Raw genomic sequence first — 14,354 nt, 5'->3', positions numbered from 1 at the left:
TGCCCCTCACTCACAGTTGCAGTGCTAGGCTTTGGTGGTGGACAGAATGTGCTCTCGAAGGATGAAATACAATCAATCAGGCAAACATAATGTACTGCGTGTCCAATGATCCCAAGAGCGAGTGTCCGTGTCCCTCCACGCCACCTCAGTGAACATTAAGGGTTGTCAGTGTATATACGATTGTGTAACACGTAGGCCCCATGCTAACTCTATTGCATTCATTGCGCTCTACTACTACTACAAGGCTAGCAGAATTATTACAGGGTAATAAGATCACTGTCAGTGAAAAGAGTAAATGTTACAAATCTCCTCTAGCAGAAGCCGACACTAGAACTGTCTCTCTCACTCTCCGGTAAACGCCTCCATATAGCTGGGTGGTTATTCCCATTGTCCTCATAAAAACAATGCTGCCAGTGTTGATGTCCCAAGGCCAGGCATGGACTCACTCCCTCTCCCTCTCTCGTCATTCCTCCTCCACTCACACCAGGAGCAAGAATAGCACAACCAAGCCTGTTTTATTTACGTACACTGCACATTCTGGGCCAGGGATTAACACCACCAACAACAGCCTATAGCATGTTGTTTCTACTGGGTCAGCCTGTCAGACCCTAGAGAACAGACACAACGACTGTGGGGACAATGGACTGGGACATAGGCCAGGCCTACTAGATTGCTCAAATGAATTGGTCTTGCCCTTTTTGCATGCTTCGTTTCAGATAACTATACAACAATTACATGGCTTACTGATTGGGCTTGGAAATGTTTTATTGCAGATAAGGATGGCATCGTTACTGTGGCATGGCAGTTGGGCAATGAGGCAACTACATGAACTGTGACTGAGCCAACATTCTGTGATGAGCAATAACTAGGGTCATAGAGAACAGAAACCTGCATACGGATATGGCTCAACTTGACCGTTGCTCTCTAAAAAGTCTATAAATGAGCATGAACCATATTACCGTTTTCAAATGTGTAGGTTAAAACTACTTTATAGCTCGTGTGACATGAATTGGTAGCTCATGAGTCGCGTGAACCGTAGCAGGACAGTGTGGCAATAGTAGGTCAGCTCGGGTGTCTATGTCAAAATAGTTGTTGCATAATTCGCAACCCTGCCGTGTAGTGTTGCATTACTAGTCCTCATGAATCACCTGGTCGGCCCTTTAATAGCTATAAAGAGCCATTTGTAAACAGAGAAGTCGGGACAGGGCTTGTCCGATGAATTGATGGTGACAGAGAGGGTTGTCTTTCTCCACATCAAATCGATCGTGCCTCAACTCGTTCATTTGAATCTAATGTAGCCGCATTCTCGTTCGGACCTGCGCAAACCGTGGGTGTGTTTTTGCGCAGAGTACGGTAATGAAACTGGTGAAGTTATGCTAATTTCGTGTCTAGGCACTGATCTACCTTAGCAGTACTACAGGGCCAAACATGTTCTGGAAAGCCCATTAGAAACTTGAACTCAATTAAGTAATCTCATTATTTTGTAGCGAGTTAGCTAGGTACATAGCTAACAGTTACAATGTGTGCCTCTACACCACAACATTCAGTAGCCTGGTTACAGTATAGCTAGCTAAGTTGACACGCTTTGAAACAGCAGGCAAGCATCATACACCTCGGCTAGCTAGCCGTTAACTATGGTCCCCTCTCGTTAGCAGTGGCATATGATGACCGATAATGCCAACACAACAGCTAACGTTAGATCGTTGTTTACAATGAGACCAACCAGCCGTAGAAAAAAATATCAAATTTCATGTACAAATACTGTCGCTTTCGAATTTCACCAAGTCGGCCCGTGTAGAAAAGCCACCAGAATCTTGTTTAATGCAAAGATGCTGTCTTTTGACCTCCGCAGGGACAGTGCTTATTGATTGCCAAGCTCTGCACAGCCCGCGCACTATCTCTAACACAAAGACTCATACATATGTCAATTTATGCAGCAAGACATACCTCCCACTAGCAATTACATGCTATTTATTGACCTGTTAAGTGAAAACGATAACCGCCCTTACCTGAACTGCGTGTTTCTCGTCAATCTCTACAGTACTGTCAACTAACACCAATAGCGGAAATTATCTGTATCATAACTCCTCCTATTTTTATTCTACACGAGCCGCAGGCCAATCAAAAATCTGATATTGTGCATATCTAATCCAATCTGTATCCAGGGATGAAATGTCGCAACATAGCCCGCCTACCTTTAGATGAGAGAAGTAGCCAATCGAGCTGCAAGGTTGAGAAGGGGGACGCTACAAATAGACCTGTGATTGGCGAGGTGTATATGACTGACGATTACACTAACCAGTAACAAGAGACAACAAATAAAACATGTACGGTACAATGTTTATTATCATGCATAATTTTAGTAAATTAATCTTGTTAACTGAACACTCACGTTAGCTGCTAATAAAATATTTTTGATGGATCCTTGAACCTGACTACAAACTAATGACAATACATCTCAATCAACTGGGTACGTAGCCCATGACATTGCCCACCTTCTACAGGTGCCATCATTATAATATTAAATTAACGTTTTGTGTCATTTTTTAAAATCAGAATCTTCAGACATCTACCAAGATGTATATTAGATTGAAAAGATAAGGCAACAATTTATCAAATATAATGATATTCCTCAGTATTTAGTATTGAATGAGGGATGATTGATTCAATCACTATTGTTATGGTTTAAAGTCCCTATAACTAGGGTAATGCCACATCCAAAATGCTAGGCCATCTCCTCTTTTCTCTGTAAACCAAGTCACTCGGTCCTCACATGATCTCTCCTATCATTGCTATGCGGATGACACTCAACTACTCTTCTCCTTCCCCCTTCTGACACCCAGGTGGCGACACGCATCTCTGTGTGCCTGGCAGACATCTCAGCTTGGATGTCGGCCCACCACCTCAAGCTCAACCTCGTCAAAACAGAGCTGCTCTTCCTCCCGGGAAAGGCTTGCCCTCGTCAAGACGTCTCCATCACGGTGGACAAATCCACAGTGTTCCCCTCCAGGAGTGCAAAGAACCTTGGCGTGACCCTGGACAACATCCTGTCGTTCTCTGCAAACATCAAAGCAGTGACTCGTTCCTGCAGTTTCATGCTCTACAACATCCATAGAGTACGACCTTTCCTCACACAGGAAGCGACGCAGGTCCCAATCCAGGCACTTGTCATCTCCCATCTAGACTGCTGCAACTCTGCTTGGCTGAGCTCCCCGCTTGTGCCATCAAACCCCTGAAATTTATCCAGAATGGCGCAGTCCGCCTGGTGTTCAACCTAAGTTCTGCCATGTCGCCCCGCTCCTCCACATACTCCACTGGCTTCCAGTCAAAGCTCATATAACCTTCAAGGTCCTGATGCTTGCCGACGGAGCAGCAAGGGGAACTGCACCTCCTTTCCTTCGGGCTATGCTCAAACCCTACATCCTAAACCGAGCACTCCGTTCTGCCACCTCTGGTCTCTTGAACCTCCCACCTCTACAGGAGGGCAGCTCCCGCTCAGCCCATTCAAAGCTCTTCTGTCCTGGCACCCCAATGGTGGAACAAGCTTCCCTCTAAAGTCAGGACAGCAAAGGGGGGGTCAAAATCAAAAGTAACAGTCAGCATCTGGTGTGGCCACCAGCTGCATTAAGTACTGCAGTGCATCTCCTCCTCATGGACAGCACCAGATTTGCCAGTTCTTGCTGTGAGATGTTACCCCAGTCTTCCACCAAGGCACCTGCAAGTTCCCGGACATTTCTGGGGGGGAATGGCCCTAGCCCTCACCCTCCGATCCAACAGGTCCCAGACGTGCTCAATGGGATTGAGATCCGGGCTCTTCGCTGGCCATGGCAGAACACTGACATTCCTGTCTTGCAGGAAATCATGCACAGAACGAGCAGTATGGCTGGTGGCATTGTCATGCTGGAGGGTCATGTCAGGATGAGCCTGCAGGAAGGGTACCACATGAGGGAGGAGGATGTCTTCCCTGTAACGCACAGCATTGAGATTGCCTGCAATGAAAACAAGCTCAGTCCGATGATGCTGTGACACACCACCGCAGACCATGACGGACCCTGCACCTCCAAAACGATCCCGCTCAGGAGTACAGGCCTTGGTGTAACGCTCATTCCTTCGATGATAAAAGTGAATCCAACCATCACCCCTGGTGAGACAAAACCACGACTTGTCAGAGAAGAGCACTTTTTGCCAGTCCTGTCTGGTCCAACGACGGTGGGTTTGTGTCCATACGTGACGTTGTAGCCGGGGATGTCTGGTGAGGACCTGCCTTACAACAGGCCTACAAGTGTGATGTTTGGATGTACCAATCCTGTGCAGGTGTTGTTACACGTGGTCTGCCACTGCGAGGACAATCAGCTGTTCGTCCTGTCTCCCTGTCTTAGGCTTCTCACAGTACGGACATTGCAATTTATTGCCCTGGTCACATCTGTAATCCACATGCCTCCTAGCAGCATGCCTAAGGCATGTTCACGCAGATGAGCATGGACCTTGGGCATCTTTCTTCTGGTGTTTTTCAGAGTCAGTAGAAAGGTCTCTTTAGTGTCCTAAGTTTTCAGAACTGTGACCTTAATTGCCTACCGTCTGTAAACTGTTAGTGTCTGAACGACCGTTCCACAGGTGCATGTTGATTAATTTGTGGTTAAATTTATGGTTCATTGAACAATCATGGGAAACCGTGTTTAAACCCTTTACAATGAAGATCTGTGAAGTTATTTTGATTTTTTTTACAAACTATATTTGAAAGACAGGGTCCTGAAAAAGGGACATTTCTTTTTTTGCTGAGTTTAGGTATGTGAGTCGAGGTGCCACATTCAACCTGCAGCCAAATACATACATATACTGCCACCCAGTGGTACAAACGTGTCAGTACACAATAGCGTTTATTATCTAGGACCTTCTACCTGGAACATATCTTTTACATGTGTATCGCATTAGTGGAAACTCACACTGTTCTGAAAGCAGGCTGCCGGTTTTGACAAGCAGAAGTGACATTTCGTAGCAGGTTAGGTTGTATTACACAGCAGGTTAGGATAATTAACGTGGCAGGTTAGGAGAGGGTTTCTAAAACTCGGTCCTGCCCCCCCCCCCCCACACACACTTCTCCAGCTGAGAAGACAGGGAGAGGGAGAACAGTGAGGACAGTATGGACTCTCACTCTAGTTTGCAGTGTGTGTGTGTGTGTGTGTGTGTGTGTGTGTGTGTGTGTGTGTGTGTGTGTGTGTGTGTGTGTGTGTGTGTGTGTGTGTGTGTGTGTGTGTGTGTGTGTGTGTGTGTCTGTGTGTGTCTGTGTGTGTCTGTGTGTGTCTGTGTGTGTGTGTGTGTCAGAGAGAGTGAGAGTGAGTCTTCTTCTCTATGCATGTATTGGATGGTCACCTCTGTTGAATAATGGACGATGTGGGCCTTGGATGCCTCCAAGTAGGCAACTGAATTTGTATTCTGAGGGATAGGAAGATACCATTACCTCAGAGCAAAATGCCCGGACAGACACACATTTCAGAGATGAACAGAGTGAAATAAAGTCAAATAGGCCTAACATTTAGGGCTATGCGTTTTTCCTGACCATGCACTGCCCATCGAGACAGAGGACTCTAGTGCTCACAATCCTGTTTTAGCCTGGGCAGCACAATTGAGGACTTTCAACATTTTGAAGTGGTTAACTGGGTGGAACATCCTATGGGTTAAGGAAGGCTCACATAATTCCATCTGGGTCATCAAGAGGAATCAGCCCATGAATTATACTCATTAGCAAACATGAGTATACATCGCCAACCCCTTGGCTTTATATCTGTTCAATCATCACATCCAGGTGGCAGTGTGCAACCATTCCGTTTGTTTACCAACTCATAGTGGTAGTAGAAGATCATGGAGATGGCCTCAATGGCGTTGACTGTGCGCTCACAGCCATAATGGAACAGATACACGAGTCCATTGCCCCATTGGTCCAATATTGCTATTCAATAAAATATTGCTATTATATCATGTATAAAGTGTACAATTGCGGGAGTTGATATTCTTTGTCTAATATTGTATTTGAAAGTATTTGGTAAATGAGTGCCACTGACTTGGCAGAGATGGCATCGCTACGCATCTTCACATCAAATCAAATGTTATTTGTCACATGCGCCGAATACAACAGTGAAATGCTCACTTACAAGCCCTTACCCAACAATGCAGTTTTAAAGAAAATCCAAACAAAAAGTAAGAGATAAGAATAACAAATAATTAAAGCGCCGCAGTAAATAACAATAGCGGGGCTATATACAAGGGGGTATCCGTACAGAGTCAGTGTGTCAATGTGCGGGGGCACCGGTGTTGAGGTAATTATATACATGTAGGTAGAGTTATTAAAGTGGCTATGCATAGACAATAACAAAGAGTAGCAGCAAAGGAGGGTAAATCCATTTGACTTTATGCCCGCACACCTTTTGATTTGAACGAGACCTTCCACACACATTTTCCCATTGGTGTATTTGACCATTTTAAAACACAATACAACCACACGTGTAGATACAGTACCATGCCATTACAATCACTGAGGATTGACACAAAAAGGTTTAAACGTATTTCCATTGTGGTCCTCATGAAAATACATGAAAACAAAATATACACAACGTTATAACATGGAAATAAAATACATCTCATAAATAGGGACGAAACCGTAAAAGGAATAAAATAGATGACCATGTAACGTTCATTGAAAACAATTATACTTTCTTTAAGCCTGTGCAGTTTTAAAGCATTTTGCCCATAAACCATTTCTTAAGGTGTATCTTAGGGACTTTGAACGTAGGAATTTATATTATATGGTACACCATTCCATTCCTCTGCACCAGTGTTAAGGAAATAGCTTTTTCCAGACATACTCCTACAGCGCCGCGGTCTGATATTGGCAACATTGGCTTTGGTGTGATGGCTATGAGAGTCAAATCAATTTAAATTGTATTTGTCACATGCGCCGAATACAACAGGTGTAGACCTTACAGTGAAATGCTTACTCATCACCCCTTAACCAACAATGCAGTTTTAAGAAACATATGTGTTAAGTAAAAATCAAAATAACAAATAATTAAAGAGCAGCAGTAAAATAACAGTAGAGAGGCTATCTACAGGGGGTACCGGTATGTACTGGGGGCACATGTTAGTCGAGGTAATTGAGGTAATATGTACATGTAGGTAGAGTTAAAGTGACTATGCATAGATAATAAACAGAGAGTAGCAGCAGCGTAAAGGGGAGAGGGCAATGAAAATAGTCTGGGTAGCCATTTGATTAGCTGTTCAGGAGTCTTATATAAGAAGCTATTTGGACCTAGACTTGGCGCTCCGGTACCGCTTGCCGTGCGGTAGCAGAGATAAGTCTATGACTAGGGTGGCTGGAGTCTTTGACAATTTTTTAGGGCCTTCTTTTTCCTCCGACACACTGCCTGGTATAGAGGTCATCTTATGAAATTAAAATAACCCGACATGTAACCGGGGCATGGTCATGTATTTTAAATGTTTTTATTGTACCTTTATTTAACTAGGCAAGTCAGTTAAGAACAAATTCTTATTTTCAATGACGGCCTTGGAACAGTGAGTTAACTGCCTTGTTCAGGGGCAGAACGGACAGATTTGTACCTTGTCAGCTCCGGGATTCGATCTTGCGACCTTTGGGTTACTAGTCCAACATATAACTTTAAAAAACATCAACAGTTCGATCTGCACCACCCAGAGATAAACCGGAAGCCAGTTCAGTTTCCTGAAACGATTAGGACCAATGTGCGTCCTACAGCTGAGTTTGAGGATAATTTTCATTAGTTTGTTTTGGGCCGTTTGAAGCTTGAACCATAAGATACAAGCATAGTCATAGTGGCACTGGATCGGAGATGTTGTCAGGTTCCTCATAGTCTCGGAATCCAGAAACATGGCTACTTTTGCCAAAACACTTTGTCCTGGAGTAAACCTTTTATAACGACCTTCACAACCATTACCTCACCTGTCATGTGTTGGTCCAGTTAACATCCCAAGTATGTAACATAACGTCTTTCCCTCACCGCTACACCATTACACTTGACTGAGAAGTTGGAAGATTTTCTCACTTTATGTTTGCAACCAAACAGGATACATTCTCTCTTGCCTAAATGCAGAGTCTGTTGTCAGATAACCACTTCCTGACTTTAGGCAGTTGGCTGCTTAGGGTCTTTTCAACAGTCTCCTTATTCTAATGGCAGAATCATCCGCAGACAGGAACAGAGGGCATGAACAGGCAACATCCATTATATCCAAATGATACTTTTAACCATGTTTTGAGGCTATATAGTGTTTGTTGACATTTTCTTTGTAAAACAATCTAATATTTTGGGTTCTGAAGGGGTACAACAGTTGAATTAAGCTCACGAGGCATTTATAAATTCTATTCTTCAAGGATCAATGGGTACATATCATAAATTTATAAGTCCAAAAATAGATGTAGCTTAGACCCATTCATATTTTAATATGTTGTAGCTTAGAGCCTATTACATCATCTGAGGTTTTAGTGTTGTGCCCGCCATCGATTGAGACAAAACATGCTCTTGAATACAGTGTGGGTGTCATGCTTTGGCTGATAAATGTACTAAAATGGGAGTACAATTTATTTATTTTTACCCATTTTTTTTTCTCCCCAATTTCGTGATTACTATCTTGTCTCATAGCTGCAACTCCCCAACCGGCTCGACAAAAAGGCAGAGTCACGCGTCCTCCAAAACATGACTAGCCTGACCTAGTTTGGGAAAAGCCTGGTGTAAAGGAATAGAAATAGAATGGACCTATGATTGAAATGACACCCACCCTGTACTCAAGAGTATGCTGTGTCTCAAACAATGGCCGGCACAACACAAAAACATCAGATGACGTAAAGTGGGGTTTAAACTACAACATATGGAAATATGAAAAATATCAAGAGTTAAATGAGTTTTTAGATAATTGACGTTAAAGGTTAAAATGTCAATTTTTATATACAAAAAAACATTTTGACAACCCCGTTTGCAAGCTTTTAAATTATATTAAACTCAACCGTTTATCTTTTCCAGTGATGACGACATGGATGTCTCATGGTATGTGGTAATGTATGCAAAATGAGTCAACTTTGAGTACCTTTATCTCCTGAATGTTTTGGCATTCAGGTCCAAAAAGTCCCTTTCTGACGGCTTCTACCATGGACAAACACGTTTGGAAAGTTTTGTTAAATCAAGGGATGCTGTCAAAGTGACCGAATTCAAATGGATTTACGCAGGAGAAATGCCAAGACACATGATGGATTCCGTTGCGTATTGCTATTGGGTTTGCCAAGCTGCCATTTCTGTACTGCTGTCAAGAAACAATGTGGTGACACTCGAAACAGCCACATGTCTTGAATTGTACAAGCATGCCAACGCGTGTATATTTATTTTGCAGGTGAGCAAAACGCTGCTTAATCATTGCAAGCACTAATGTAAAACGTAACTGCATTTTCATGCAAACTCTGCAAACTAAACGTTCGACAACCTTGCAAGTTGTAAGTACCAATATTACAGCCATGGTCGGAATGCAAACACATGAGATTTCAGACGAACGCCTACGTGTAGAAAATGTTATAATTATATGCCGTGCAGGACAAGCACACGTTGCAAGGTATAATATTTTCAGAAATGACATGGCTACAAAAACGTTTTATTTACAATACTTAAATTGACAAAATACCTCGAACACGTCCATGTGTTTACCCACACTGCGCAACTGTGGAAGTGCTTCTATTTCTTTGGTGCAGCCATTACTCGGGAAACAAATAATGAGTGTATATCGCCTACTACCGTGTTGGAGTGTAGGTGGTTCCAACATGAGGACCCTTATGCACTACTCCAGAATCACGACGGGTTTCTTGGAGACTGTCATATTTCAGAAATACTGAACATCCTCCCAATTTCGCTAAAGTTCCCTCGGCTACTTGGTGGTGAAAATGCCATATCATTCCAAAACTGTAGCCTAAACCACCATGGGAGAGATGAAGACATATCATCACTTGTTGAGGCGGCCTATACGAAATGCTTGGTCATTGTGCAATTAAGAAATAGATTGAATAATAGTGGTGGAAATCTACTGTTGTTGTGTAAAATATGACAGAGATTAATAAAACAATCATAGCATCCAAACGTCATTGGTATTTTCAACTACCGTTTATCTTATCAAATGGCCACAAGACACAAATATAACAATATATCAAGGAAAAATCTTATGAAAGCGTATGATTATGTTGGTAGTGATGGGCATATTTACAACAGCCGCACAAGTCTAGTCTTGTGAAGGTAGCCTATAATTTCCGTTTTTCTTGTCAAAGTAGGCCTAATTCGCACAACAATTAAATTGTTAAGAAACATATATAGCCTAAGGATATTGTTCGTTTAAACATTGCAAGTATCAAGAACTTTTTTTGCCGTTTTTGTTGCAGCAATTTACCATTTCAGTCGTCATAGATGAACGAATTATACACATTTTTATTCAAAATAGATGGAGGCTAAATACTGAACCTTGAAATTAGAAATTGTTCTCACATTTCAAATGAAGAGAAAATGAGGAGAAAATGTAGACCTACATTGGTTCCTGTCAAGTCAATTTCCCCTTTCAATCTTGATGTTCACCGTGTGGTGTAATACGTGTAATCAGTGTTCATTGACCGAGACAAAAGCATTTCAACAGAAGTTTAAATTATAATGTTTATTTACTGAGCTCAGTTTTTACAGGTATAAGTGAATAATTAAAATAAGACCATGTATGTACACAGTACAGATACAGAGATATTTAATAAATATCAATATTCCTGCGCCTTCTTCCATCAGAGTTGCAGGACACGTGAACACTATTTACAATGATATTATTTATATTTCTTGAAAATAAAATCAATTTTATATCATACAAATATCCCATTTGTAATTGGTCTTAAGGCCTCTCATAGTGAAAAAGTACAAATCGTTTATGCACATTTGTTTTCTAAAGTAATATTTCACACCATGAAAATAAACCGGATTTACAGAGCTTGCAACTGGAAAGAAATGCGGCAAATGTACACATACATAATTCTGTGGGTCATGATTCTTCATAATTGTATGCACGTACAATTGAGTGTGAAGAATCGTCAATGTTGAACAAATTACAGACATTTTACAGTTCAAGTAAGCTTTTCGAGAGCTCAAAATAGGCCGAGTTGGTATTTGAAGGCACTTTCAATAAGGCTGTTTTTAAGTACTTTTTCGTTGCATGGCGCACAGGGCTATATATTATGCACGAGGATATTGCCGTTGTCTAGTCCTGTTAAATTACATAAACTTAATGTTAATGCCCCCCTTTGTGTATAATCGAAATGGATACAAAACAATGTATAGATCTAGTGATCAATTACACACGCTGCAAGTGGCAAACGGGTTGTGTTTTAAGGCCTCACGTGCATTAACAACTTGGCCATTGATAATTGCTCAACTATCAGAAATCGCTATCGGAAATATACAAAATAATGCCTACAGGCCTTTGATATAAAATTATCTTGCAATCACCATCCTTCAATCAACAATGTGGCCAACATTTGGCTAAGCATATCTAGGGATGAGAACATGTCCCACAAGTATTGGCCTATTTTACTTTAATGAGCGTATACAACATATATCTAAAAATAATCTCTGTCGCGTAGACAAATATAGGCCTATGGGCTTTCTGGGAAATTTAGCCTTTCTGGAAAAAATATATATCCATGTTTCAGACAGGGAGTAAAGTTAAGTGTTGCAACCATGTTTGAAGACATACAAATGACATATAATATTCTCTCAAATGTAAATACACAATCTAGGTCAAGACAAATAATACATTCCATAGGTGACAGGTCCACCGAAGAGTCCCGGAACAGGTAAAGTGGGCCTGGGGTAGGCGTTAGAATGTCCATAGAGAGATGGAGAGCCCATGTGCGTTCCCAGGGGGAATGGCAGAGCAAAGGCAGGTAGCATGGGTTTCGACGCCAGTTTGTACTTTTCCAACTCGGCCTCCTGAAGTCTCTTGGCTTTAGCCCTTCTGTTTTGGAACCAGATTTTGACCTGGGTCTCGGTCAAATTGAGGGAGTTGGAGAATTCGGCTCGCTCTGCAATGGAGAGGTACTGCTTTTGTCGGAACTTCCTTTCCAGAGCGAGCAGCTGGGAGGTAGTGAAAGGCGTTCGAGGTTTTCGGTTGTTTTTATGTTTCCTTAAAGGACATGGAGGTGGACTTAAGCTTCCTGGGGGGACAAATACATTTAAAAGTATTGTTATTAAATGAAAAACTCAAGGACTGCTGACCCTTTAAAACAACACATTTCACTGCGCCTATGTGACAATAAAACGTATTTTTTTCTTCACAATTAGTCTCACCAAACAACGTATACATTTTAAGGACATTGCCATAAGGTTTATTCCTGCACCGTGGCTTTTAATGGATAGGCCTACCAATTTCCCAATTCTAAAAATAGGCCTATGACAAACTTTGTCTAATGGTGCAGAGTTTAGACCTATCAGGCTACTCTGAAATTACATTGTACTATTAGACTAGATTTTTGGATAGACAGGCACGACCACACTGATGACAACATATGTGATCTACTATGTGAGGTAATAACGATCTAATACATCAATAATAAGACTAATAATATATAAACTACTGCTATATATTATTAGTATAATAGACAAACAATAGGGAATAGTTGGCCTAATTAGCAGGGACTTACGGGGGGGAGTCGAGAAAGATGAAGTCTGGAACCAAGTGCTCTGGTCTTTCTCACAAAAATCTTGATTGTCGTCATTCTGACAGTCGGACACGCTCTGCGAGCTTTCTGGGGAAACTTTCCTCTCAACGTAAAAAGTCCTTGGAGAAAACTGTTCGGTGATCTGCATCGCCGCCGCCACAGGCTTCGGTTGAACGAGACCCGAATCCGAAGAGGGAGAAGAATAGTAAGTCCTGCAGGTTGTTTTCTTGGAAATCAATGATTCGACGCTGAATGGAAGACTGCTCGTCTTACTTTTGTATCCTTTGTCGGTTGTCATATCTTTGGGTTGAAGTTCCTCACACTCCGTATCCGACTGTTCTTTCTGGTGGAGTTTAATCTCGTGGGACGGAGACCCCGGTAGGCCAACGGGATTCATCTCAAAGGGGTACGGGGCCATACACCTCCGCCTGGCCAGCTCAGGAAAATCGAATCGCTTGCGAGAGTATAGCGTCTGGTGCTGTCCTCGCTGTCAGAATATTGCCCAGTAGCTCAACTCACTAGATGGGGTCGTCTATAAAAGGGCAGTACATGTTCCCCTCTCCGCGCCATCCAATCATCGTCTCAACTCGGCCTCGTGACGTTCCCAACTCTCCCTTCCTCCGTCCCCATTGGCCCTCTGCCTTCCAAGAGACATCAAGAGGGCCTTTGAAAGCAACAAGAAGTTTTAATCATACAGACCCCGTGCGGAGCTGGTGCATTGATAGCTCAAGGGTTTTTTTTTGTCTCCGCGGAACACAAAGTAGACCAATTTTAGCGCAATTAACCAGTGGGGAGGCCTCATGAGTATTTACATCCATTAGTTGAGCACTTATTGGAACCTTTAAATTAATTAATTTCGCACCCGAGAACGTTGTGAAAAGATACAGAAGAATGCAAGGTTATAAATGAATCCTTCTAAATAATTAAATAGGCTCAAATAAAATAGGAGAAATGACAAAAAATAAGGAAATACACAAATAAATTGAAACTCATTCAAATATTAAAAGTCAGATAAACATTTATGAACAGACATAATGGATAAATACATCGATTTGCTATGACTGTTTGTCACACAGCATTACGCCAATTTAAAGGCTGTCATGGACTTTTTAAAAGTTTACAATAGGCTCGGTTGAGAAGCAACAGGCGTTTTTTCTTCAGGTCAAACGATTTAATAAGCCAGACAAGTTGTGTTGTGGAAGGCGCCAGCCTCGGCGGGATCAAAAAGGAAGCTACCTCGGGGAGAAAAGGGAACGGTTAACTCCACTTAACCAGTTGTCCTCAAAATATTTTTCATAGTCCAGTGCTTAGCTGCAGGAAGGAGGCACAACCACTGACATTAAAGACGGTTTCATTTCTTGGAAGAAGAGAACAAACATACTTGATCGGGTGATAAGAGGGGCAGTATTTCAAAAATGTTTTTGAAAATGATCATATTCCCACAGAAAGAATACACATCGAGCAACATTGAAATTAAAATAGTCAAATGAACTTTGAAGAATTAAAAACAAAATACAAACGTTGGAATATTTGGCATTTGCCATCAAATACCTTCCACAAAGTAAAAGAAAAAACAGACATTTTAAAGGGACAATTAACAGCTTTT

General features: G+C 41.9%; 2 protein-coding genes across 2 annotated transcripts in view; both read right to left on the bottom strand.

Moving 5' to 3' along the window:
* Window positions 1-2,070, bottom strand: part of LOC124004312 (patatin-like phospholipase domain-containing protein 6) — a 47,207-nt gene extending 45,137 nt beyond the window's left edge. Inside the window, 1 exon segment of the mRNA XM_046313129.1 lies at window positions 2,010-2,070. The gene's annotated coding sequence lies outside the window, so the exon portion shown is untranslated.
* An 8,621-nt stretch (window positions 2,071-10,691) lies between these two features.
* On the bottom strand, window positions 10,692-13,240 carry LOC124003896 (homeobox protein MSH-C-like). Its single transcript, XM_046312538.1, has 2 exons — window positions 12,731-13,240; window positions 10,692-12,244 (listed from the first exon to the last, which is right to left on the bottom strand). The coding sequence occupies exons 1-2, from the start codon at window positions 13,164-13,166 to the stop codon at window positions 11,829-11,831; spliced, it is 852 nt and encodes a 283-aa protein (XP_046168494.1). The 5' UTR covers window positions 13,167-13,240; the 3' UTR covers window positions 10,692-11,828.
* Window positions 13,241-14,354: the final 1,114 nt, after the last annotated feature.

This window comes from Oncorhynchus gorbuscha, linkage group LG18, assembly GCF_021184085.1.
Source record: "Oncorhynchus gorbuscha isolate QuinsamMale2020 ecotype Even-year linkage group LG18, OgorEven_v1.0, whole genome shotgun sequence".
Taxonomy (NCBI): Eukaryota; Metazoa; Chordata; class Actinopteri; order Salmoniformes; family Salmonidae; genus Oncorhynchus; species Oncorhynchus gorbuscha.
The sequence above is the reverse complement of the archived record's forward strand: the minus strand, read 5'-3'. Positions and strand labels throughout refer to the sequence as shown.

Excerpts from the sequence above, each read along its gene's own strand:
- LOC124003896 (XM_046312538.1), bottom strand. The coding sequence starts at position 13,166 with ATGGCCCCGTACCCCTTTGAGATGAATCCCGTTGGCCTACCGGGGTCT. Across the intron at positions 12,245-12,730 it reads ATCTTTCTCGACTCCCCCCC|GAAGCTTAAGTCCACCTCCA; the intron begins GTAAGTCCCTGC and ends TTGTCCCCCCAG.